The sequence below is a fragment of the Notolepis coatsorum genome (genome assembly GCF_963971535.1).
Source record: "Notolepis coatsorum genome assembly, chromosome: 8".
Taxonomy (NCBI): domain Eukaryota; kingdom Metazoa; phylum Chordata; class Actinopteri; order Aulopiformes; family Paralepididae; genus Notolepis; species Notolepis coatsorum.
The window spans coordinates 52,801,828-52,827,099 of record NC_140172.1 but is presented as its reverse complement, the minus strand read 5'-3'; the positions used below and the strand labels follow the sequence as shown (position 1 = coordinate 52,827,099).

Sequence of the window (25,272 nt, the reverse complement as noted above, 5' to 3'; positions counted from 1 at the left end):
ACAATCAAAGTGACAAGCTACACAAGATGACCATAAACGATAGTACGAGTGATGAAGAGGACGAAATGGAACATTTCATTGCCCCGGAATACATTTTTTTTGTACTTTTACTTTTTAGTACATTTAAAAGTAGAAACTTTTTTACTTTTACTCAAGTGTGTTTTTAGCCAGATACTCTGACTTTTACTTGAGTAAGATTTTGAGACGGTACCCATACTAGTTTCACTTAAGTATAATTTCTGGGTACTTTTTACACCCCAAACACTCACAACGTGTCTGGTCTGCCCAGCTGCAGTACCTACATAGGACTGTACAGACCTGTGTCCAGTCTTGCAGAGTGTCCCAAAGTAAGGTTGGAAATGACACTGAAGGAATGCCCTACCCCCTCCTCCATCATTCCATCCAGCACCTGTAAGTGTGGTTGTCTGCAAAGGTGCGAAGCAACCCAAGGTCAGTACAGGAAGTACTTAGATTGTACTTAGGCTGTACTTTAGATTGTATATTGTATTGTATATTGTAATTGTATATTCCTCTTTTACTTACTTTTTTTTACTGTATGAAGCACACTCTCAGGGGCTCATACAGAACCAAGCATTTCACCATAAAGTACATGTATTTTATTGTGACAACTATTAAACAAACTTGAAACTTGAGGAAAACCAGACACTGGTTGTCTGGGAGGAGCACCATCTACATCACAGAGTTCACTGTGCCCTGGGAGGATGCTGTGGAGGAGGCCTGTGAATGCAAGAGCCTCAAGTACACTGAGCTGCCGATGCGGAACAAGGTGGCTGGAAAGCTATGGTTTGCCTGCTTGAAGTCGGCTGTAGAGGCTTCGTATAGGCAAGTCAACTACCAGGCTGTCTCCTCTCACATCTCAAGTACGTGCAAACAAGGGATTGTATCACCTAGTCCTAAACAGAAACGTCTGTATTTGCTTTTCTGGTCTGCATACTGAGGCAATTTGAGTTGCCTTCAAAGACATAAGGCTTGTTTGATATGACTTGACGGCTCGCCTCAAAAATAGAAGAGAATGCCCGCCCGCTTCCCTCCAAGTCACAGCATTATGACATCACAACAAAACAAAGCAAGTAATCCCAAACAAGATTGCTTGTTTCTGATGGTCCTGGGGCAACAAAGATAATGCTGCTGCTCAAGAATATAAATAATTATATTGTTAAACTGGATGTATGTTCACAATGGTTTGATTTCATTGCACAAATCTAATCCTATATCACAGATATGTTTCAAGTTTAGGTAGGAGGAAACAATTGGAATTACATTTATATTATTTTGTAAAAGATCCTGCTGCAGCATTAAAAATGTTTGATTATATAAAAAGAAACGTTTTAATTGGAACCATGATGATTAAATCTAAGCAGCCACATCTGTTTGGCTGTTGTAGTAAAAGTCTGTGTGCAATTACTGACAGGAGGTTTACACACTGATGATCATGTCCCGCAGTCACGCACACACACACACACACAGAGAGAGAGAGAGAGGCTCTCCCAAAGTCATACAGTTATAATTAACAGATTGGCAGATTGAATATAACATAGTCATGAAATCATTCTTTTCATATATTGTCATGACCACATAGCCATCACTCAGCTAATTTGGGATGATTAATCACTTGGAGTCAAAGAAACATTTATCAGTCATTAAATGTGTGAATCATAAACTAAGAGATGGCCTAACCCAAGTTGCATGGACCATGTAATTACAGCATCTAACGTGAAGGAGGCAGCATAGTAACATTTACCTGCATCACTCCCAACACTCTCACTCCTACCAGCAAATTCCTCAGTTAATTTACATCCAGCCTCAGGTACACAGTCTGTTTTAGAACAAAGAGTCTGTCAGGACTTCTTCTGAATGGAAAAATTTGGTCTTTAGTTCTAAAAATACTTCAAAAGTTTCACTGGAAGAATAATCGTTTCCTTATTGATTATACAGAAGCAGCCACTGGACAGTGGATGTGAGCAATTATATTTTACAGTACGTTAATGTAATTGTCATAGATAAAGGCACCTTATAAAAACTGATGCCCAGAAGATGCAGATAATGATCTGCATCTTGATGCACTGTATCTGCCCCTGAGAAGCTTAAGTGGTTGATCAGGAAATCATGAAGCTAAAAAGCAAGCACTGCAGTTTAGTGGGACTCAACCAAATCCACCTCTAACCTTTGGCCTCTTAAAATAAGTTGTTTTTGTTTATTTGAATGATATTCTACATACAGTACAGTGATTTCTTTCTGAGTCGTGTACACCAGCTGCTGACGAAGACATACTGCCCAGCCTTGTGCTCCACTCCACTGTCTGTGAGCGTTTTTAATTGCAGTGCTGCGCGGGACTCTTCCCTCGTGGCACCAATATTGAGACATCTGGCGTTGAGGCAATTGACGTCGGAGACAACATGACCAGCTTTCATCTGGAAAGAAGCCAGTGTTTGTTCAGTTGGTTGTTCATGGCGCTGTGGTACAAGCAGGTCCTCTGAAAATACTGGTGGTAAAAAGAACATAATTATGTTAACACTAATCAACAAGAGGTCCTGGATGAATTATGAGTTGGAGGTATCTAGAGCTGTGGAAGTATCTAGAGATGTGAAGGTATCAAGAGATGTGAAGGTATCTAGAGATGTGAAGGTGTGTCTAGAGATGTGAAGGTACAGTATCTAGAGCTGTGAAGGTGTCTAGAGCTGTGGAGGTGTCTAGAGATGTGAAGGTATCTAGAGATGTGAAGGTATCTAGAGATGTGAAGGTATCTAGAGATGTGGAGGTGTCTAGAGATGTGAAGGTATCTAGAGATGTGAAGGTATCTAGAGATGTGGAGGTGTCTAGAGATGTGAAGGTATCTAGAGATGTGAAGGTATCAAGAGATGTGAAGGTATCTAGAGATGTGAAGGTATCTAGAGATGTGAAGGTATCAAGAGATGTGAAGGTATCTAGAGATGTGAAGGTATCTAGAGATGTGAAGGTATCTAGAGATGTGAAGGTGTCTAGAGCTGTGGAGGTGTCTAGAGCTGTGAAGGTATCTAGAGATGTGAAGGTATCTAGAGATGTGAAGGTATCTAGAGATGTGAAGGTATCTAGAGATGTGAAGGTGTCTAGAGCTGTGGAGGTGTCTAGAGATGTGAAGGTATCAAGAGATGTGAAGGTATCAAGAGATGTGAAGGTATCTAGAGATGTGAAGGTGTCTAGAGCTGTGGAGGTGTCTAGAGATGTGAAGGTATCTAGAGATGTGGAGGTGTCTAGAGATGTGAAGGTATCTAGAGATGTGAAGGTATCAAGAGATGTGAAGGTATCTAGAGATGTGAAGGTATCTAGAGATGTGAAGGTATCAAGAGATGTGAAGGTATCTAGAGATGTGAAGGTATCTAGAGATGTGAAGGTATCTAGAGATGTGAAGGTGTCTAGAGCTGTGGAGGTGTCTAGAGCTGTGAAGGTATCTAGAGATGTGAAGGTATCTAGAGATGTGAAGGTATCTAGAGATGTGAAGGTATCTAGAGATGTGAAGGTGTCTAGAGCTGTGGAGGTGTCTAGAGATGTGAAGGTATCAAGAGATGTGAAGGTATCAAGAGATGTGAAGGTATCTAGAGATGTGAAGGTGTCTAGAGCTGTGGAGGTGTCTAGAGATGTGAAGGTATCTAGAGATGTGAAGGTATCAAGAGATGTGAAGGTATCTAGAGATGTGAAGGTGTCTAGAGCTGTGGAGGTGTCTAGAGATGTGAAGGTATCTAGAGATGTGAAGGTATCTAGAGATGTGAAGGTATCTAGAGATGTGAAGGTATCTAGAGATGTGAAGGTATCAAGAGATGTGAAGGTATCTAGAGATGTGTGTTCTCATCATTTGAATTGTTTGGAATCAGTATGTCATACCGTATGTCTAGAGATAGCGGTGATGAAGTGCCTTCATTACATTTCAATTCAAATTCAATTGGTTCTGCATGCTGTAACACTTCATTCAAACTCACAAATGACGAGTATACCTGAGTATACCGGAGTGTACCTCAGCCCACGTTACTCTGCCTTGAAGATTGAGTGGATGGGGATAGGTGGTGGAGGGGAAGGCAGGGAGAGGTCTGGGTGGTGGAGGGGAGGGAGGAAGAGGTCTGGTGGTGGAGGGGAGGGAGGAAGAGGCCTGGGTCCTGGGAAGCAGCTGTCGAGGAGAGGGTGACATTTCCCAGGGACTGATGGTGGGCCTCTTTGCCACCAAACCACATTCACACTTTGACTTCTTTTTCTCTCTCTCTCTTCCCTCTAAATAGTTGTCTTTCTGTTAGGACTCTCATTGGGTCACATTCTCAAAGTTGAGTAGGAGTACTAATATGGGGTCAGTGACCAGGAACTTGTCATCACAACCTCATTCATACAAAACAGACCAAAGCTGACTCTGGATCAGTACTCCCACTTTAAGAGGCTTTGTGAATATGGACCGATTTCTACTTTAATCTCAACAACAGGCCGATAGAAGCCATCTTGATTCATTGACTTGTCATGGGTCTGCTGTTTGGGATCATCTAATATTAACCCTTTTATCACTGCCAAACCCTTAAAAACCATAGTCCCTGCCATTCTTCTACCATTCATTCTCAAAAAGACTTTTCCATTCTATAGATATTCAACCCAATTTATGTCACCTCCTCCCTCTCCCTCTTCGCCTGATTCCCTCACCCCTGTAACCGTAACAACCCACCCTGCTTCCAGACTTGTCATATGCAGAACCAGAATCGATCACACTTTAGGGCGCGTTCACTCCTGCTTTGGTTACTGTGGTTGAATTGAACCCTGGTGTGTTTACCCCCTTAGGTCGGTTTGTTCAACAAGTATGTGCGCCATGGCCAGCCTGTATGAAGTGGTCTCAGTTCGCTTCCAAGTGAACCCTGGAGAGGTCTGTTTGACGTCAGAATTTAATCGGACCAGAGACAGGACAATAGCCAAGAAAGCATGCATGATGCCCAATGTCATCATAATATAATTACAATATATTTTTGTAAAACCTTTGCAAGTCAAATTGGAAATGGGTTGATTCTGTTCCTTTGTATGTAAAAATGTGTAGGTGAAAATGTATCCTCACAAGGACGTGCATTCGTTTATAAAGAATGGGTCCATTATATCATTATTTGGCAATGGGGGAAACCAAACAAACGGAAATCTACAACAAGAGTAACAATTTCACCTCCCGATTCGGAACCAAAGGACTTTATGTGAGAAGATGTCAGAGATGGAGATAAGCAACAGAAGAGATGGGAAAGAAGCCAAAACATGAGGTCAGTCTCTGCAGATCCCAGAGCGGCAAAAAGAAAAGCCTTTCTGTCTCCTCCCTCCTCCTGCAACCTCTCTCACCATCACCCTCTCTCTAATCAAAGCCAGATGTGTGCACACCAGGCCTTCATTCAGCCCCCCCCCCCCCCCTACCCCCTCCGCCCCCCCCCTCCCCGACTCAATCGCTCCGCTTCTTTTTCTCGTGTAGGTTTCCTCCTTTGGGCTCAGTGCTTCACTGTTCCAGCCCCTCCTCTCTCCTCTCTTGTCTCTCTCCCCTCGCTCGCCAGCGAGCAGGAAATACTCCAGGTTCCTGCCCCTGAAGGGAGCATGTTTCTTCTAACCACTAACAGATGGAACGGGTGAGGTGGGGGGGGATGGTATCTGGGAAAAAGAAGACTGACAAAGATCGAGAGATGACATGAAGAGAGAGATGTGGGGGGGTGAAGATGGAGAGCAAAGTGAAATATTAAGCCTCTCTCTCTCTGTCCCTCTCTCTCTCTTTAAATCCAGTAGGGAGGCCAGGCAGTAAGGAGGAGTTGGCTGAGAGGATGTAACCTCTCATTCGTTCTTGTGATTTATATCAGCCATCCCTCCTCCTCACTTCTATTGTCTGCTCTCATATCCCTTCCCTTTCTTCAAGAGGAGCTGTTTCTTGTCATAAGGCTAGCCCCCATAACCCCCTTGTCCTCTTGTGTCAGACACATACTTACACACATACAAACGTACACACACATATACACACACTCAAGTGTGCACACACACAAGCGCGTTTGCACGCATGCACACACACACATACCTCAAGTGCACGCACGCACACACATTCCTATAAAAAGAGACACAGGTCTCTTTTTATAGAGCAAGCCTATGTAATGTATGACTCTCTATGTGTGAGTGGACATCAGTGCGAGCCTATATGAATGACAAAAGATGGATCTGAAAAGGGATGTTACAGTTCAAAGGTCAGTGTGTCTGTGTGTGTGTCTGTGCGTACTGCAACATTACTTTTTGGGGGGATTGTCCAGATCTTTCTGTCCTCCTCCCTCGTCATGGGAATTGTTTACTGTATAAGAATCTTACTACATGTTGTATGTTTGCAAGAAAAACAACAATTGATTCAGTATTCATTGGTTGTCATTTCTGTTTACTGTAAGAAAAATTATCTCATATGTTGGACATTTTTTATTTCATTGAAACCTTCATTTCATACACTGTGGTGATACAGATGAATTCAGTACAAAAGAGAAGTGTATAGTATGTTTACTAGTGCACCTTAAATGATAATACTGTCAATGGCTTACTCAAAGTGACGAATCAACATGGTATAAATACTTTCAACAAGCAAATACTTGTTAATCATTATGCATTATTAAGGAAAATTAAGCATAATTCCTTGGTTAGCTGTTCATGGAGCTCGATTACATTGTGCATGGAACCTTTCACCATTTCACCATCAAACAGCCAATGGTGTAAAATAGAATACTTGTTAAGGATGGTTTGATGCTCATTATGAATCACACAATCTGTTACTACAGTATAGTGTCAATGTATTTCTCTGTCCCCATGAAAGTGTTGCTTCTATTCTATTTCATCACAATCTGTGTGCTAACATATTGTAATTTGTACAAAAAATGCATCTTACCATAAATGGTCATTCTTCTCTGTGGTAACATTTTGTCACAGTTGCAAGGAACACTTTATTCTTAACCAGATTGCGTTTACAAGCTCTGTCTTTATGGAGACCAACACGCACACACACACACACACACACACACACACACACACACACACACACACACACACACACACACACACACACACACACACACACACACACACACACACACACACACACACACACACACACACACACACACACACACACACACACACACACACACACACACACACACACACACACACACACACACACACACACACACACACACACACACACAATTTTCACAATGTTACGTGAGGGCTTTAAACAAGCTCTGGCAAGTGGCCGTGTCTACAAACCAACTCAGAAATCATGCATCAGATTACACTTACAGTATATGTATTAATCGTTCTAAACATGTGCTTTGGATTAGTACATGAAAGCACATACGTACCAAATATACATTGCAAGTATAATCTCAGTATGCATATGGGTAGAAATATATTTTTACTACACACTTCATACACTAAAAATATACTTTCACTATGGAAAAATATATTTTTTTAAATGTGACTTGGGATGATATTTGATCTGCAGATTCAAATAAAGCATTCAAAATGTGTGTGTGAGCAGAATAATAGACAAACAGCGATGTTTGTGTGAGCAATCAAGAAAAATATATATATGCATGTCAATGATTTTCAGAACGAGGCTGGACTGCTTACCTTACACAAAAGTACTGTAGTAGTTTGATAGCAATTTCAGTTTTACCACCATGGTACCAGCCATTGTATAAATAATGTACCATGGTACTGCGTCACTATGGTGCTTAAATAATACCATGGTGTAACATGAATCCAATTTAAACTATGAATCCAATGGTAATATCACAGTATTACTTCATGGTCATGACCACCATCGCAGTGAACAAAAAATTATGGAAATTCATAGGGACGTCTTTGGAAATACCATGATACTTTTTGTAAAGGTTGAGTATAGGTCCATGTCATCAGATTTACAGAATAGCCACAACGGTGGGTTTCACAGACTTGAGGCTATTTCAGCATTGTATGCTACTATCTCTTACTGTACTGTACTCATTTGACCCTCTACTAATACTGTAATAATTTCCCAAAGTGCATGGTGATTGTTTTCTTTCCTTTAAGATCTGAAGGGTGGAGGTTGAGGGATATGTGTGGTTTGTTGTAGTTGGGGTAGACTAGTGAGCTGTTGGGAGACTAGTCTTGGTGAGTGACACACGTTGTCTATGTGGTTCAAGTAAAAATAAATGAAAATAAAAATACACTTTGGTCGCCCATATTCTCTTCAACCCAGCGCTTCATAGGCTGAGGACATACAGTATGTGTGTCCCCACCTGTACAGGCAGGCATGTGTAAAGTCCACAGACTAATGGCTGTTGAAACAAAAAACACAGGTAGATTAAAATGGATCTATTGATTACATTTGTAAACAAACCGCTTAGACATGCCTAATCACAGTTCACAGTGACATCATCAATGGCATCCAAATGTACTGTATACTTTCTGTAAGTGGGTAGAGCTGTTATGGGCAGGAAATAAGGCCGTTTAGATATAGCAATAAGGTCAGTCATCCATATGGAAATTAAACAATTAAACCGTTATGTACAATTATGGATCCCATCATTTGCATTAGACAGCAAAGGCTCAGTCACTGGAGCTTCCTCATTAAAGACTTATCTGTGGCCATGTTAGCACCGCAATGGGCTGACACCACAGAGTTTATCATACAGGTGGTTTGGTCTGGTATCCACTGTCCACTGCATTCTGTACAGTCCACAGCTCTGCTGTTGGTGCTCCTTGTAGGAACTCCAACCACCAAAGCCTCAGTACCTCTCTTTATGGCATCCAGTCTAGGTGGGTGTTCCACTCTATACTGTGGTCATGACTTTGAGTGAGCCAGTGCGGAAGCGCAGGATCTTCTTCTTAAGGGCGTGCGAGGCCTTGATCTTGATGAAGGCCTTCGGCTGCAGGGGGGCTCCGGCTGGGGTGGAGGGTGATGGGGGTGAGAGCTGTGGGGGCAGCTGCTGGGGCCAAACAAGACCCCCACTTTCATCTGAGTCACTGGACAAGGAGATGGATTCAGGGGTGTCAGCCTCGCTTAGGCTGGACTCTGACTCACCGTGGCCCGGGTGAGGGTAGCCCTCGTTGGACCGGCACAGTGGCACTCGGTCCCTCTCCACCTGGTACTCCATGTGATGGAGGTGGTGGGGGTGGTGGTGATTGGAGTGGGGGTAGGCACACAATGGGGCAGCAGGGCGAGATCTGCGGGTGCGTCTAGCACCTTGGTCCCTTTGGATGGCAGCTGGAGGTGCCTGCATGATGGGTGGCTGGTCTGCCTCGTCTTGGCTGAGCTCCAGAGTGGAGCGCCATCGCCGACAGCCTCCACTACCCTGCTGTGGCTTCTTCCCCCTGGGTTGACTCCCACGGCTTCCCCCTCCACCGCTCCCACTTCCACCACCATCTCGCTCCACCGTGTTGTACTTGCGCTCTGGAACTCTCTGGAGACTGTTCTCTGACTGAGATCGACAGGCTTTCTTCCCAGGCTTCCTGGCCACGCCTCCTCTGTCCTCAGTCAAGCGACACTTCTTGGGGCCCCCTTTGGATTTTGAGTGCTGGATGTGTGGAGGGGTAGGCTGCTGGTGTTGATGGCGAGTAACCCTCTCTGGAGAGTATGCAGCACGACTGGGCTTGGGCCCCCCGGAGCACCTGAGGGGGTTGGAGTGGGTATGGGCAGAGACCCTGGCAGTGGCCCGGCAAGGCTGGGCAGGAATGTACTCAGCGTTGACCAGCTGTTCGTCAGCTTGAGGCAGCGAGCGAGGCGGTGGCGGAGGTGGGGGGTAGCTGTGGATGTGCTGGGGCGAGGAATCACACTCGCTACTGCTGGGGTCCTGTTGCAGCCCTCTGTAGGACGGGTAGTCCACGGAGGTCGAATGGGGGGTGTTAATCGGGGGGTGCCTGGGCCTGGGGTAGAGGCCTGGCTTGTCCACAGTGCTTTGCTGGAGACGGTGGTAATGGAGTTGGGGGTCCTCTATCGTTCCTACCCCCTGATCCAGACTACGGAAAGCCCATGGAGAGGGTCCTTCTGAAACATGGCATGGGGCATGAAGCTCTGGCATCCCTTGAATGCACACTTGCATGGGTGAATGCGGGTCCTCTTTGCGGCGTAAACTGCTCTGCCTTGCCACCGTGATAGCTTGGGCTTCATATGCCAGGCTGGTGCGGGGCTTGGAGGGGCGTGATGGTAAAGCACGACGTTGGATCAATCCAAATATAAATGTTTCTAACCGCTGGGAGTGTTGGTCCTCCTCGATGGGTTCCTCATCCTCCATCTCTACCAGGTCCTCCTCAGCCTCAACTCCCATATTGGGGCTCCAAGGCCAGGTTGCCCTCTCCTCTGCCTCCCCTGCCCCCTCAGTGATACCCTCCGGGGAAGAGTAGGGGGCTGAGTGAGGCTGCGGGACCAGGTGGCAGTAACCAGAGTCAGGAGGTCCATCTTGGATCGGCATGAAGCCCTCTCCTGGCAAACGTAGCAAAGACAAAGAAAATAATGAGAATCAAATGCATAATACGGGAGATCAAATCAGACTTCTAAAATTGGCAGACACGACATAGCAGATACATAACCAAAAGAGTCCCTTACCACTGCAAAAAAAAATAACTGTGCAATATCCAGCTTTCAAATGTAATCATCTCTGTTTAATCTGTTGCTGTTTACCACGCAATGGCCCGAGCGGCCCATGCACGCACATCGCGGCACTTTGCGAGTGTCTACCGGCTCGGGGCTGCATTTTTTCGCAAAGGATATAATATACCGTTCAAAACATGAATTTTCCGCCGTTCGAACGCCACCTCACTCGACCAATTCCGTGCCTTGGTTCTCGAGTTACATGACGATATGTCAGGCGAGCATCTTTTTACAGGCCGCGTGTCAAATGACCACGTCGGACTGTATACACTAGAGAACTGACCAATCACCGCTGATGGCGAAAATTATTGGTCAGCGTTGTAGGCAATGAGTGTCCCCTTCCAACGATACCCCACGTGGGGAGGTGCGAATATAGGAAGTAGATGAAAGTTGACGAGCGAAAACTTTTTGTGACTCAGACTTCAGAAGGCACAGTGGTGGATGGCCACGGAGGATTTTGGAACTTCTCTCTCAAAAAAATGTGTGCACAAGTTCAAGTTCAACTCAAGTTCAAACCTCTGTTACTCTATTTCATTAGCACTAAAAGTGATTATCCTTTTTTGCATTAGTAACTTCAGAATGATATCTTTCAAAAAGGACCAGGCTCATGCATGTGCTATAAGTATAAAGCCAAGCTTTGCAAAACAAGTATGCAGTCCTCAAGTTCAAGTAAAAATATTTCCCTTTTCTGCCTGCTGTTAAGAGGTTAATGCTACACTGTTTGAATTATTTTTTAGATTTCAAGAATATACCTCACCTCATTACATATTTTTTGTCCAACTTGTAAAAGGGGTTTGTAACCATCACATTTCTGTTCTACACTTAAGAATCACATAAGGAGGATATTGCCTGTCGACAGGCCTGACTCTGTGAACAAAACCAATTGATGCATAACATGACCAGAAGTGGGATTCTGTTCCAGACCTCTTTAGAGCCGACATCAACTCAGGCAGAAAGCTGCGTTACGTCATGGGTTGACGACTGTATCCATGGTAAAAACATTTTGAGAGGTAATCTTAGTTTTAACTGTTTGAGAGGTAATCTTAGTTTTAACTGTTTTGAGTGGAGGGGACCTTTAAATGGGTTAAAATGTGTCACCTTCAATCTGCTGTAAAAATAATCCGGCATCTGTACACATTTTAATTGGTGAGAGCATTAGCCTGTTTTACTTTTGGGAGGGAAAGCTGTTTGAGTTGGACAGCCTGCAGCTTTCTCCCAGCCCTGTGCGGCTCAGTTCTCAGCCAAAGCAAATGAATCCATGAACTTAATGTAGGATTTTAAAACTACTCCCAGTTCTGATTAACACATTATAATCCCTGCCACATTTGTACTGCATTTCACATAGTGTCTTATAGGGGTGGGAATCGCCAGAGACCTCACGATACGATACTATTGCAATACTTGCGTCACGATAATATAGTATATATCGCGATACGCTGAGTATTGCGGGAAATATATATATTCTTTTAATTTTTTTTATCAAATTTACTTTATTACCTTTTTTCAACTGCAAAGTAAAACTTTGTCAACATGTTTTATCTAATAAAATAAAGTTCAGTCTGTTCATCTCACTTCAATCATTTTTATTGCAGAACATGGTATTTTCTCAAGCAGACAGTCATATTCCAACTTAACTGAATGCACATGTGTGTGTGCGTGTGGACGACTGTACTATTACAGGTATTGAAATGAACAATGCAACTTCCTTATGCAAAAAAAATATTTTAATTTTTTTTTATGAATAATTAAATATCGATACTTGCCGTACCTGTATCGATAGAGTATCGCCACGCAAAGTATCGCAATACTACTACGTATTGATTTTTATGGATTTTGTGTGTGAGCTATATGTACATTTGTGATTTTTTCTTTTCCTTTTGAAAGTCCACACATGTGTGTTTTTGATTTATCTGTAAACAAAGACCGAAGATAAAACTATTCATTCATTCATTAATTCATTAATTCATTCATTAATTAATTAATTCATTCATTCATTCATTCATTAATTCATTCATTCATTCATTCATTCATTCATTCATTCATTATGAAGTACTGTATGGGCTAAGACCAGTGTTCATTTCGTCAGCACAATTTCTTTTAGTCTTAGTCATGTCTCAAAATTTGTTAATGCTCTTTTTTGTTTTCATCCTATTTAGTCACTTTTATCTATTTTTCGTTTAGTCAGGTTTTAGTCAACTACAGGTCTGAGCATTTTCGTTTTAGTATTTTTTTTTTTTTTTTTTATTTAGTCTTTTTTGTTTAGTCTCGCCACTCAGTTACAGCTTCGTGTTGGCGTGAGCTTTTTCTAAACAAAAAAAGCTAACATTAGTGCTAGCTGGTTAGACTTATGTAATCTATTTAATGTGTTCTATTGTGGTGGATCAACATAATGTAGCGATCCGTCATACAGTAATGTAGGGAAGAAAGAGGAGTTTCCTTTTCAGTATGGTGCTTTATTTCCAGCTCAATATGGGGTTTTACAGGTTGATACTTCCCTTCTCATACACAACACAGCTACCTGCTAATACGCTAGCTTCACAACAACAACGTAACATCCGGTCCATCCTCCCATATCTTCCAGGGGGAAACAACACCCCCATCATAACAGTGGTGCCCCTAAGACCATACAACTAGAGCGAAACACAAAACCCCAGAACATTACAATAATTCACCCACAGAACGATGTATTGGGGATAAGGGTTCCGCACTGACAATTATGTTTGTTACTTTCCTGTCGGCAAACAAGTTCCTGTTATCTAGCAAGTAGCAAGTAAACAGTGTTGACGTTGAAGCTGATGTTGAATAAACGTTTAGCAAGATTTTATTTTGTAGATTACATTTTGTGTTGTCGCTTTTAGTCAACGACATTGCATGAATAATTTCGTCACGTTAGTGTCACATGATCTCCATTAACGTGACATCTCGTCTCGTTTTCATCAGGGGAAAAAGCTTCGTTGATGACCATATTAGTCATCATTTTTGTTGAGAACTCTTTCTGCGCCATACCCGACATTTCTCGGGTTTCGTCGCCAATGGTTGAGCGCCATACCCAAGATTTCTCTGGTTTAGATCCTTTGATATTTTTCCTTTGATCCCCATTCTAAACACTCGCGCAGACCTCCCTGTATCTCCCTTGCACTGCTGCCTATGTTACAATTGCAATGACGATCGAATCCCGCCAGGTGGCAATACCTACTGGGATAGTTTAGTGTGGGGCCACTTTAGTGTGGGGAGTGTCTGCAAGAGGGAATCAGGACAGAGCAATCGGTCTGAGATTTTATCGCCTCAAAGCTATTGTTTCCCGTATGATAGCCATGCACAATATATACGAGTAATTGCGATCGCGATGGGACCAGGGTTTCCGTTAGAAAAAATTGTTGCCGGCCTCAGTGTCCGGTAGATTTCAATCTACCGGTCAAATGAGAGACATTCCGGTCAGAGTTTATTGAGCTTAAAAACAATTGATAGGCAAAAGAATGACAACAAAACAAAAGAATGACATCATCAAGGCATGTAGATTTATAATATTTTTACTTAAAACTAGGCTACTTTTGCGTATAAAGTCATTATATTCCAAATAAAATAAGTCCCGAGACTCGTGCTGCTGCCGACTTTAAATCAAATAGGTGTCTGTGGGCAGTCGCCCGACATTAATAAACAACAGTCTGTTATAATCACATTTTTATGAGCTAACGAATTCCGTTATATTGGACATTTGTATTAATTATATCAAGCGAAGAACTGAGAAATTTGGCAGAGAGAGACGGCAACATTACCGTGGGTCTGCGTGACGACTCTCTCTCTCTCCACCTCCCAATGACTTATTTGCGAGAGTATGGCGCTGCAGAGCAGCAGATTCAGCTGTTATTGGCTCTTTTCTGGGAACCGCACAACAGCGCCCCCCACCCAACATTGAATTGAAAATGGCTGAATTGGAGTACTGCATTGTGCTGTTGTTGCTCCGGCTCTGCAGCTTCACAAAAGTTTGCACACCCAGCACTAAGCTCTCGCTGACAACGTCGTTGTCATTATTAGAAGCAACGATGAAACAAATCATGTAATGATTGTTTTGTTCATCGCATAGGCTATTTAATTTTAGCCTATTTTAATACAATTCAAATAATCAAATTGTGCTTAGACTCAGGGAATTATTTTCACCGGACATTAAGACCGGAGAGATTAAATATGTCGGACTTCAACAGATTTTGCCGGTCAAATACCGGTAATTACCGGCTAACGGAAACGCTGGATGGGACGACTGGGATTTATTCATTTTGGAGTACCTTCTGACTGAGGTATGGTCTATTTTAGGTAACCTGCTGGTATTTTTTTAACCTAAAACATGCTTTTGGTAACAATCGCAGTTTCGAGGTAAAACGACCCTCCCCCTTGATGATTTTGTGAAGACACATATATATATATGGTATATACCTTTGATTTAGAAATATTTGGAGTTTCAGGCAAGCAACCCGAACGATTTGGGCATAATGCATATAACACATCTCGCGATCTAGGAAAAAATACTGGATTATTTTGGAAAGGGGAGATGTTTAGCATGGAATAGCGCACAAACTAAAGTATGTAGAAATGAACTGGTTAGTCAGTGTTGGACTATAAACAATGAATGTCAAATGAGCCATAGTATTGTCTCCATAGCTATAATACAGAACACACGATGGGTCCGCAAACATCGCTAAAATGGTCAATAACGCTGGCGCCATTGAGTAGAGATGGGAAAACAGCGTGGCGGTCAATGAGTTAACACTGGCTAAGACTCTAATTGCTGCTACCCTGCAGTGATGCAAAGGCTGCTTTCGCCATTAGAAAGGTGGGATGATGTGTCTGAATAGTTCTGTTCCTGCCAGGCACCAAAACTATGTCTGTAACGCTGCACTCAGAGCAGGGAGAGAGAGGCTCTGGTCTTCAGTCGGATGTTTAGTGTGTGGGTGGCTCGCTAGTGGCAGGGGTGGTAGTGCAATACCCGTAGTCCATTCTGCTGAGCGCACCACTCTCTGGAGTGCCTTCCTGTCCTGTGCCGTGCTGTTTCCAACCAGGCAGTGAGGTTCCCAGTCAGAATGCTCTCTACAGCTCCGGAATAGAAGGAGTGGAGTATCTTCCCCGCTACTCTGAACTTCCTTAACTGTCTCAGGTGATAGAGGCGCTGTTTCGCCTTTTTCACTACAGAATCTATGTGTGTTGACCATGTCAGGTCCTCTGTGATGTGGACTCCCAGGTACTTGAAACTGCTCACGCTCTCCACGATAGCCCCATTTATCCGCAGTGACGTGTGTGTCCCCTGCTGTATTCTCCTAAAATCCACGATCAGCTGTTTGGTTTTACTAATGTTCAGGAGTAGGCTGTTATAGGGCTGGGCGATAAAACGATAACGATAACTATCGCGATAAATTATTTCCTCGAAATAAACATGAAACATGGTCGCAAAGTTTCGATATATCGATTTTCCAAGCTTGGATATGAGCACACGCACTAACAACCAATCGGTGAAGGAGATGGCCGATAGAGGAAGGAGACCCGGAAGGAGGTAGGACTCGGTAAACAAGGCTGGCTATGGCTAATTAGCTTGCACGCCGCTATTTCACAGGTTACCTGCCGAGTTGGTGTATGTTTTGAATTCTGAGGGTAACTGTTATAGTAGTGTGGGGTATACGGTGGACGTCGTTGCAATGAATTGGGCGGAACAGAGTATTTTAGGGTCATTTTTTAGTACATTGTCATGAAATACTCCGCTTGGAAACGGGGCTGGCTATGGCTAATTAGCTTGCACGCCGCTATTTCACAGGTTACCTGCCGAGTTGGTGTGTGTTTTGAATTCTGAGGGTAACTGTTATAGTAGTGTGGGGTATACGGTGGACGTCGTTGCAATGAATTGGGCGGAGCAGAGTATTTTAGGGTCATTTTTTAGTCATGAGATACTCCGCTTGAGATACTCCGCTCTGCTAACGTGCGCGGACTGATGACGACATCAATTCGACTCTCGAGACATTCACAGCAGCAAAACAAGTCAGCCCGCGTATCGGCGCCGGGCATAATAAGTTAATTAAACTTGACAGACATTATATCGACGATAATTATCGATATCGAGTTATATGAAAATAATTTTATAATTTTATCGCGATAACGTTTTTGGTCATATCGCCCAGCCCTAGGCTGTTATCCCGGCACCAGCGTGCCAGTTCATCAACCTCCTCCCGATAGGCCTTCTCGTCATTGTTAGAGATCAGCCCCACCACCACGTGTTGTCCGCAAACTTCACTATGGAGTTGGAGCTGAACCTGGCCACACAGTCATGTGTGTACAGTGAATACAGCAGGGGGCTCAGAATGCAGTAGATTGAAATAAAGCTGTTCTATTTAAATGTCAACCTGATTCAATTGGATCTTTGTTTCCATATGAAGTATCATAAAATGTATCATATGAAATGTATAATTTATTAAATGTATCATAAATATATTAACATTATAGACCAGAACATTACCTCAAGTGACTTTACTTTGCAGTAACATTGAATTTGTCAACATGTTTCTCACCAATGATAATGGGCTTTGGACTGAAGACTTCATTATGTCAATGTTTCATTTTCTTTCATTTAGGACACCTCATACATTTACTGATGTAACTCCCTGACCATGCATGCTACATTTACATATGTGGGATTGCTGGATTCAGCACAACCACACCTTTCCATGGCAGAGCTACTACAAAGTAAATGAGAACATTCTGCATAGATATTCATTTTTTACATTTCCGCTTATTTTAAGTATGTGTACAGGTATATATTTCCTACATGCATAAAGATATTCACATCCAGCTTCTTCTATTAAGTTAAGCAACAGTCTGACTGCTAGCATGTCAAGTTTGAAAGCTTTTAGAACTTGTATTATTAATCTACATGAGTTTATATGTCTCAACTCCCATACGGCCAGGCTATATTTTGGTTCTTTTTTCCTTTGGGGGGAGTATAACAATATCTATCAATTTAACAAGTTTTGCAGTAAAATATTTTTATACAAGAATCCATTTCATATATAGGAGACCTTAGAGATGAGGAAAAACATGCTTGTGTTTTGTTCTACCTCCGGTAGGGGTATCTCAAAGTTTTGGGGGCATTGTCACTAGGCTATAAGCCTAGAGGTCGCTGTTTGACAGCATTACAGATATTATTTTTAATAGCCTTTGAGGATGTCCTGGTGGTTCACCAAGCTAAAGCTCATACCTGTAGCCTACTGTACCATGTAATCACAACATCCTGGGTTAGAATATGGCCTGAGGTCTATGATACATGTCATACACCATCTTTCCTCCATATTTACTGTGCTGTCCAATGACGCAGAAATGCACTATATACAGTATACTGTATATATATATTTAAAGAGCTTTACCTGAGCAGGGTGGGCTGTCTCCCAGTTCGGCAGGATTCTCCACCGTTTTGGTCTCTATGTCCACCCTCAGCTCCCCTACCTGCTGCTCCAGAGAAGCCATCAGACCCCAGGGAGAAAACTGGAGACAGCTCTGGAAGACAGGATGAAACACATTAGATTACATCAGGGAGTACACTGGAGACAGCTCTGAAGACAGGATGAAAATCAGGGGGTCCTGATTTTTCACATAAACAAGGTACACACCTACGCACGCACGCACGCACGCACGCACGCACGCACGCACGCACACACACACACACAAATGCCCAAATACAATAAAATTCACCAGCTGAAATCTCTGTGCACACAGACCCACACTTGCAAACACTCATCTCCAAGGATCAGGTGTGAAGCCAGAGACAATGGGAATGACAAACAACCATCACATTCACAGACTGCTATCATCACAAGCAGAGTCCCCCAAAACACACACGAGAGAGAGAGAGAGAGAGAGAGAGAGAGAGAGAGAGAGAGAGAGAGAGAGACACACAGACTTCTTCCCTCAACGCCGTGGGGTTAGACAGGGGTGCAGTTTGAGTCCAACCCTCTTCAACATATACATAAATGAACTGGCAAAAACATTGGAACAAACTGCAGCACCTGGCATCACAGAAGTCAAATGCCTACTGTTTGCAGATGACCTGGTGCTGCTGTCCCCAACAAAAGAAGGGCTACAACAGCACCTTGACCTTCTGCACAAATTCTCCCAGACATGGGCACTGACCTAAACCTAAACAAAACTAAAATTATGATATTCCAAAAAAGGTACAGCCTACAACAACAAAAACACAAATTCCTCCTAGACACAATTTCCCTAGAACACACAAAAAACTACACATATCTCGGCCTAAACATCAGTGCTACAGGGAACTTCAATCAAGCTGTGAACGACCTGAGAGATAAAGCAAGAAGGGCTTTCTATGCCATAAAAAGGAACATCAAGTTAGACATTCAAATCAAAATCTGGCTCAAAATATTAGACTCCGTCATAGAACCGATTTCCCTATATGGTTGTGAAGTCTGGGGCCCACTTGCAAACCAAGACTTCACCAAATGGGACAAACACCCAACTGAGACTCTGCATGCAGAATTTTGCAAATCCATTCTCCGCACCCAACGGAAAACGCCAAATAATGCATGCAGAGCAGAACTAGGAAGATACCCACTAATCATCAAAATTCAAAAAAGAGCATTCAAATTCCACAACCACCTAAAAGAAAGCGACCCAGACACACTCCACAACATAGCCCTCACCCACAGAGAGACCCTTGATAGATGCCCACTCAGCCAGATGGTTCTGGGACTCTGCTCACAAACACAAGCAGAGCCACCAGACAGAAACCACACTGGACTAAATCAAATTATAAGAAAACAAAAAGAAAACTATCTGACACATTGGAAAGAAACAACCCAAAACTAGAGCCAATTGAAATGCTATTTGGCCCTAAACAGAGAGTACACAGTGGCAGAATACCTGAGCACTGTGACTGACCCAAAACTAAGAAGATCTTGACTAGGTACAGACTCAGCGAGCACAGCCTAGCCATTGAGAAAGGCCGCCATAGGCAGACCTGGCTCCCAAGAGAAGACAGACTGTGCACCCACTGCACACAAGATGAGGTGGAAACCGAGCTCCACTTCTTAACAACCTGCCCACTATACCAAGACATCAGAGACATATACTTCCCACAAATTGCAAACACCCAAAGAGACTTTGAAAACATGGACAATAACTCAAAACTCCCATACCTACTGGGAGAAAAACAAGAATGTGCAAACACAGCAGCAATATTTGTGAGCTGCTGTGACAAGAAAAGGACATCCAGCGGAATACAACCACCATAAAGACTGTACAAGAAATTCCGTCTGTAATGTACTGATTTCTTTTGTTTTCTCTGTTTGATTGTTTTGTTTTGTTTTGTTTTGGCAATGTAAACGTATGTTTCCCATGTCAATAAAGCCCATTTGAATTGAATTGAATTGAGAGAGAGAGAGAGAGAGAGAGAGAGAGAGAGAGAGAGAGAGAGAGAGAGAGAGAGAGAGAGAGAGAGAGAGAGAGAGAGAGAGAGAGAGAGAGAGAGAGAGAGAGAGAGAGAGAGGCAGGCAGGCAGACAGACAGACAGACAGACAGACAGATTTGTCCAAACAAATCAGTGCTGAAAGATGGGAACAGAGAGAGAGAGAGAGAGAGAGATGTAGAAGGATCTCCAAAAACACCAAATGGCCTGACAACAAGTAATCGAATGCAGTGACATAACTACGGTAGTAGGTCAGCTGATTTGTGTAAAACAGCTCACATGTTTGAGGCTCCGGACAAGGTGGCACATTGGCTTCCATGAACACTATACATGGTTAGGGTTAGTCATGAATACTATATACATGGTTAGTAGGGGTGGGAATCGCCAGAAACCTCACGATACGATACTATCGCGATACTTGCGTCACGATACGATAGTATCGCGATACTAAATATATCGCGATACGTTGAGTATTGCGGAAAAAAAATCCTTTTTCTTTTTTATCAAATTTTATTTATTACCTTTTTCAACTGCAAAGTAAAACTTTGTCAACATGTTTTATCTAATAAAATAAAGTTCAGTCTGTTCATCTCACTTCAATCATTTTTATTGCAGAACATGGTATTTTCTCAAGCTGACAGATGTAAACACTGTAATCTGTGTTGCTACCTGACAAACTGAACTGTTTGTATTACAGTCATATTCCAACTTAACTGAATGCACATGTGTGTGTGGACTACTGTACTATTACAGGTATTGAAATGAACAATGCAACTTCCTTATAATTTTTTTTTCATGAATAATTAAATATCGATACTTGGCGTCCCTGTATCGATACAGTATCGCCACTCAAAGTATCGCGATACTACTACGTATCGATTTCCCCCCCACCCCTAATGGTTAGGGTTAGTCATGATCACTATACATGGTTAGGGTTAGTCATGAACACTATACTATATACATGGTTAGGGTTAGTCATGAACACTATACTATATACATGGTTAGGGTTAGTCATGAACACTATACTATATGGTTAGGGTTAGTCATGAACACTATACTATATACATGGTTAGGGTTAGTCATGAACACTATATACATGGTTAGGGGTTAGTCATGAACACTATATACATGGTTAGGGTTAGTTAGAACATGCAAATGTCCACTACAGAATAGAAGTTTATTGTTGTTTATTGTTTAAAAGGATCCCCATTAGCTGCCACCTAAGTGCTAGTATTCCTGGGGTCCACACAGAAAGACAACAGAAAACACAAAACATAACGATAGGTTATGTAGATAACCTAGTTATATTAGTATTGGCTGAGCGTCCCGCTCTGAGCCTTATGAGATACCCCTTAGCTCCTATGATACCTACTGTATCTCCCACGAAACAACTACATGCACCCCACCTGTATGGGGCCCCGCCCCCATGGTGGCACCACCCATATAACCGTGACTCTGGTCACCAAAACACCCTTCCTCGCCAAATCCCGTCCCAGGAAAAGATCCCTCAAGAGGGAACTCAGGGCCGCGCAGAGCGGGACGCTCAGCCAATACTAATATAACTAGGTTATCTACATAACCTATCGTTATATATCGTATTTGCTTTCGCGTCTTGCTCTGAGCCTTATGAGATATGGGGAAGAGCGGACGCGAGACCCGACAAATGTACCCCCTGAGGACCCGTAAGCCCACATCAAGGGGTGCGGGGAGCCCTGTCACCCCATCCTTCCTAATGAAGGGGGGGCGCAGTCAACTCCACCTGAATGCGAACAAGAGGGAACTAGAACCCCTTGAACACACCGTACAGGCGGAACCACGTGTGACTCAACACACTGTGGCCCATACCCATACACTCCTGCTACCCGACCAAAGGACCTTACAAAGGGGCCCGGGGAGGACCATGAAGCCGCAGCACAGATGTCCTCCACCGAGGCCCCACCCAGGAGAGCGGCAGAGGCAGCCACCCCACGAGTGGAGTGCGCCCTGATGCCCCCAGGGGGATCCTGCCCAGCCAACGTGTAGCAGAGGGTAATACCCTCGCACAACCAATGGGACAGGCACTGCTTCGACAGTGCCTTACCAACACGAGCCCCACCGTAACAGACAAAAAGCTGGTCGGTAACCCTGAAGTCCTGAGTACGGCTGAGGTAAATCCCCAAAGCACGGACTGGACATGACAGGTGAAGGCCCGCATCTAACTCACTAGCGTGAGGAGGAGGACGAAAAGCCTGAACCACAATATCCCGGGAGCGGAAGGAACTCCGGATATTCTTAGGCACGAAAGCAGGATTAGGTCGCAGAGTGGCACCGCAATCGGTCCGAAAAGACAGGCACTCTGGACGTACCGAGAGAGCACAGAGCTCACCTACGCGTTTAGCGGAAGTGACAGCCAGTAGGAACACGGTCTTGAAGGACAGCTGTCCCAAAGGCGCCTGCTCGAGAGGCTCAAACGGGGCCAAGGACAACCGACCGAGGACCAACTGAAGATCCCAAGTCGGAGCCAAGGAGCGTTGCACCGGATTAACGCGTCGAGCGCCAAGCAGGAAACGCTTCACAAGAGGGTGGCTGAACAAAACAGTCCCCTCAAAACCCTCATGATAGGAGGATATAGCTGCCGCATATACCCTCACCGTCGAAGCCGACAGCCTACCAAGAAGAGACTGGAGATAACTCAGAACAGCATCCAGGGGGCAGGAGATTGGGTCCCACCCCCCCCCCCCCCCTTACACCACTCTTGGAACACACGCCACCTGCCCGCGTAAACCGCGACAGTGGAGGGAGCATGCGCACACCGGATGGTATCAACCACCGAGGGATCCATCCTCTCCAGACTCACCCTCCCACCAGCCACACCAGCAGGCGTTGACCCAACACCGGAGGCTGGAAAAACACTCCGTTGTGCTGTGAGAGGGCCGTCGCTGACCACGGAATGACCCAAGGAGGAGCGACCAGAAGCTGGATTAAGACCGGGAACCACACTGACGTGCCCCGGTCCGGCGCAACCAGGATCACCGCCCTGCGCTCCCTCCGTATCCGCTCCAACAGCTGACTCAACAGCTGTACCGGAGGGAAGGCGTACAGAAGACCGGGCGGCCACGGAAAGGTCGAGAAGGCATCCACCCCCAAGGGGGGATGATCTGCTCGACTGAGCGAGAACCACAAGGGGCACTTGTGAGAACGTCGGCACGCAAACAGATCCACCGAGGCCTCCCCGAACCGATCCCAGATCTGTCTGACTATGTCGGGGCGGAGTTCCCACTCGTCGCGACGAACATCCGCCCCGAGACATTATATCCGCCCCCACATTCTCCGTACCAGGAACGTGGAGCGCCCTCAGACTGCGCAGCCTGCGGGATGCCCATAGCAACAGTTCGCGCGCCGCCCGGAGCAGGCGGGCGGAACAAGTCCCACCCTGCCTGTTGATATACGCCGCCGCCGTCACATTGTCCGTCCTGACCAAAACGTGCCTGCCTACCACCAGACGGTGGAGCCGTTTGAGGACCAGAAGAACCGCCTTCAACTCCAACACATTGATATGCAGGGTAGCCGGGCCAGCATGACCTGTCCAGCTGCCCCCCACTGCATGGGTCCGACACATCCCTCCCCAACCTGTGAGAGAGGCGTCGGTGAAGACCGTGACGTGTGAGCCCCTGCTGCCCATGGGGACCCCAATGGAGAGGATACCCAGCCTCTTCCAATGGGCGAGATCTCCCCATATCGAAAAAGGAACCGTCAACCATTTCCCTTTGCCCCTCACCGGATCTATTCTTAAAGAGAGAAACCACCTCTGTATCCTCCTCATAAAGAGGAGGCCAAGAGGAACCACCGTGTGAGCAGCTGACATAAGGCCCAGCAGACGCATCACCTGCTGCGCCGTAACCGTCCCTCCCAGACGGAGACCCTCGAGCGCGCGACGGAGATCCTCCCGACGCCGCTCCGAGAGGGTCGCAAGCATGGGTCTCGACCTTAATGTCAAGCCCAAGTACTCCACCTGTTGACTGGGAAGAGGTGTACTCTTCTTCCAATTCACAGCAAAACCCAGGCTGGTGAGGAATTCCACCACTAGCCGAGTATGAGACCTGGCAACCTCCTCTGAACGGCTGAGGAGTAAAATGTCGTCGAGATAGAACAGGACTCGTATCCCCCGACGACGTAAAGGCCCCAGAGCAGCCGCCACGCACTTGGTGAATGTGCGGGGAGCCAGAGAATAACCGAACGGCATTCTGTGGTACTCATACGCTACGCCCTGAAACAGGAACCGTAGGAACTTCCTGTGAGGAGGGAAAATAGGAATGTGAAAATACGCATCCTTCAGGTCTATGGAGGTGAACCAGTCCCCCCTCCTGACAGCAAGCAGAAGGAGTCGGACGGTCAACATCCTGAACGGTCTCGCTACAATCAACCGATTGAACGCGGACAGATCCAGTATAGGTCTGACCCCCCCTGTTTTCTTGGGCACCAGAAAATAACGGGAGTAGACGCCTGACATTGCGTCCTCGCTCGGGACCACAACGACGGCCTGCTTCGCCAACAGAGATTGGATCTCGTCTGCCAGGGCTGTCACTGCGTCTGACCCTAATAATAGGGTCGGCACCAAACCTGAGAACGGAGGATGGGGCTGTGTGAACTGCAAAACCAGCCCCGCCTCTAACGTTCTCTGCATCCACTGACTCACAGGGCATTCCCGTCGCCATATGTGAATATAATTTGATCTATAAACTGACGCTGGGCCGCAAGGAACAGTAGATAGTTGGCCCGGTCCCCCCCGTCGTGCAAAGCACCCAAGGGGGGACCCCGACAGAAAGGGCCGGTTTGATACGGGAGGAGCTGTCATCAAACTTGTGGACACACACTCGCCCCCTGAACACCCCTCCAGCGCATGCTGAGGAGTTGTTCCGCAGCTAGACACGCAAGGCATGAGGACCCCATGGGCTCCTACACGCCGAATCCCTGCAGTGATATTGCTACCACTCAAATCACGCTCGCCTCTCCTTTGCAGACCACTGCCGGTTTGACGGGAGTGGGAGGCAACAGCGCGATACCCCGCCTGGCGAGGGCGAAGCCGGGGTAACCCCTGCTGAGCATTCAACAGAAGAGGCACCGAGTCCCCCTGCTGACCACTGGAGCTAGTGGCAGCTGTAACACCAGGTTCCACCCACCCACAACC

At 45.1% G+C, this 25,272-nt stretch overlaps 1 protein-coding gene across 1 annotated transcript in view; it reads right to left on the bottom strand.

Moving 5' to 3' along the window:
- Positions 1-6,444: 6,444 nt before the first annotated feature.
- The window catches only part of dact3a (dishevelled-binding antagonist of beta-catenin 3a), a 54,340-nt gene continuing 35,512 nt past the window's right edge, over positions 6,445-25,272 (bottom strand). Inside the window, exons 2-3 of the mRNA XM_084319987.1 lie at positions 18,049-18,178; positions 6,445-10,480 (exon numbers count right to left, since the gene is read on the bottom strand). Of these exons, the coding sequence (XP_084176113.1) occupies positions 8,832-10,480; positions 18,049-18,178 (1,779 nt within the window). The 3' untranslated portion in view covers positions 6,445-8,831. The remainder of the gene's footprint in view (positions 10,481-18,048; positions 18,179-25,272) is intronic.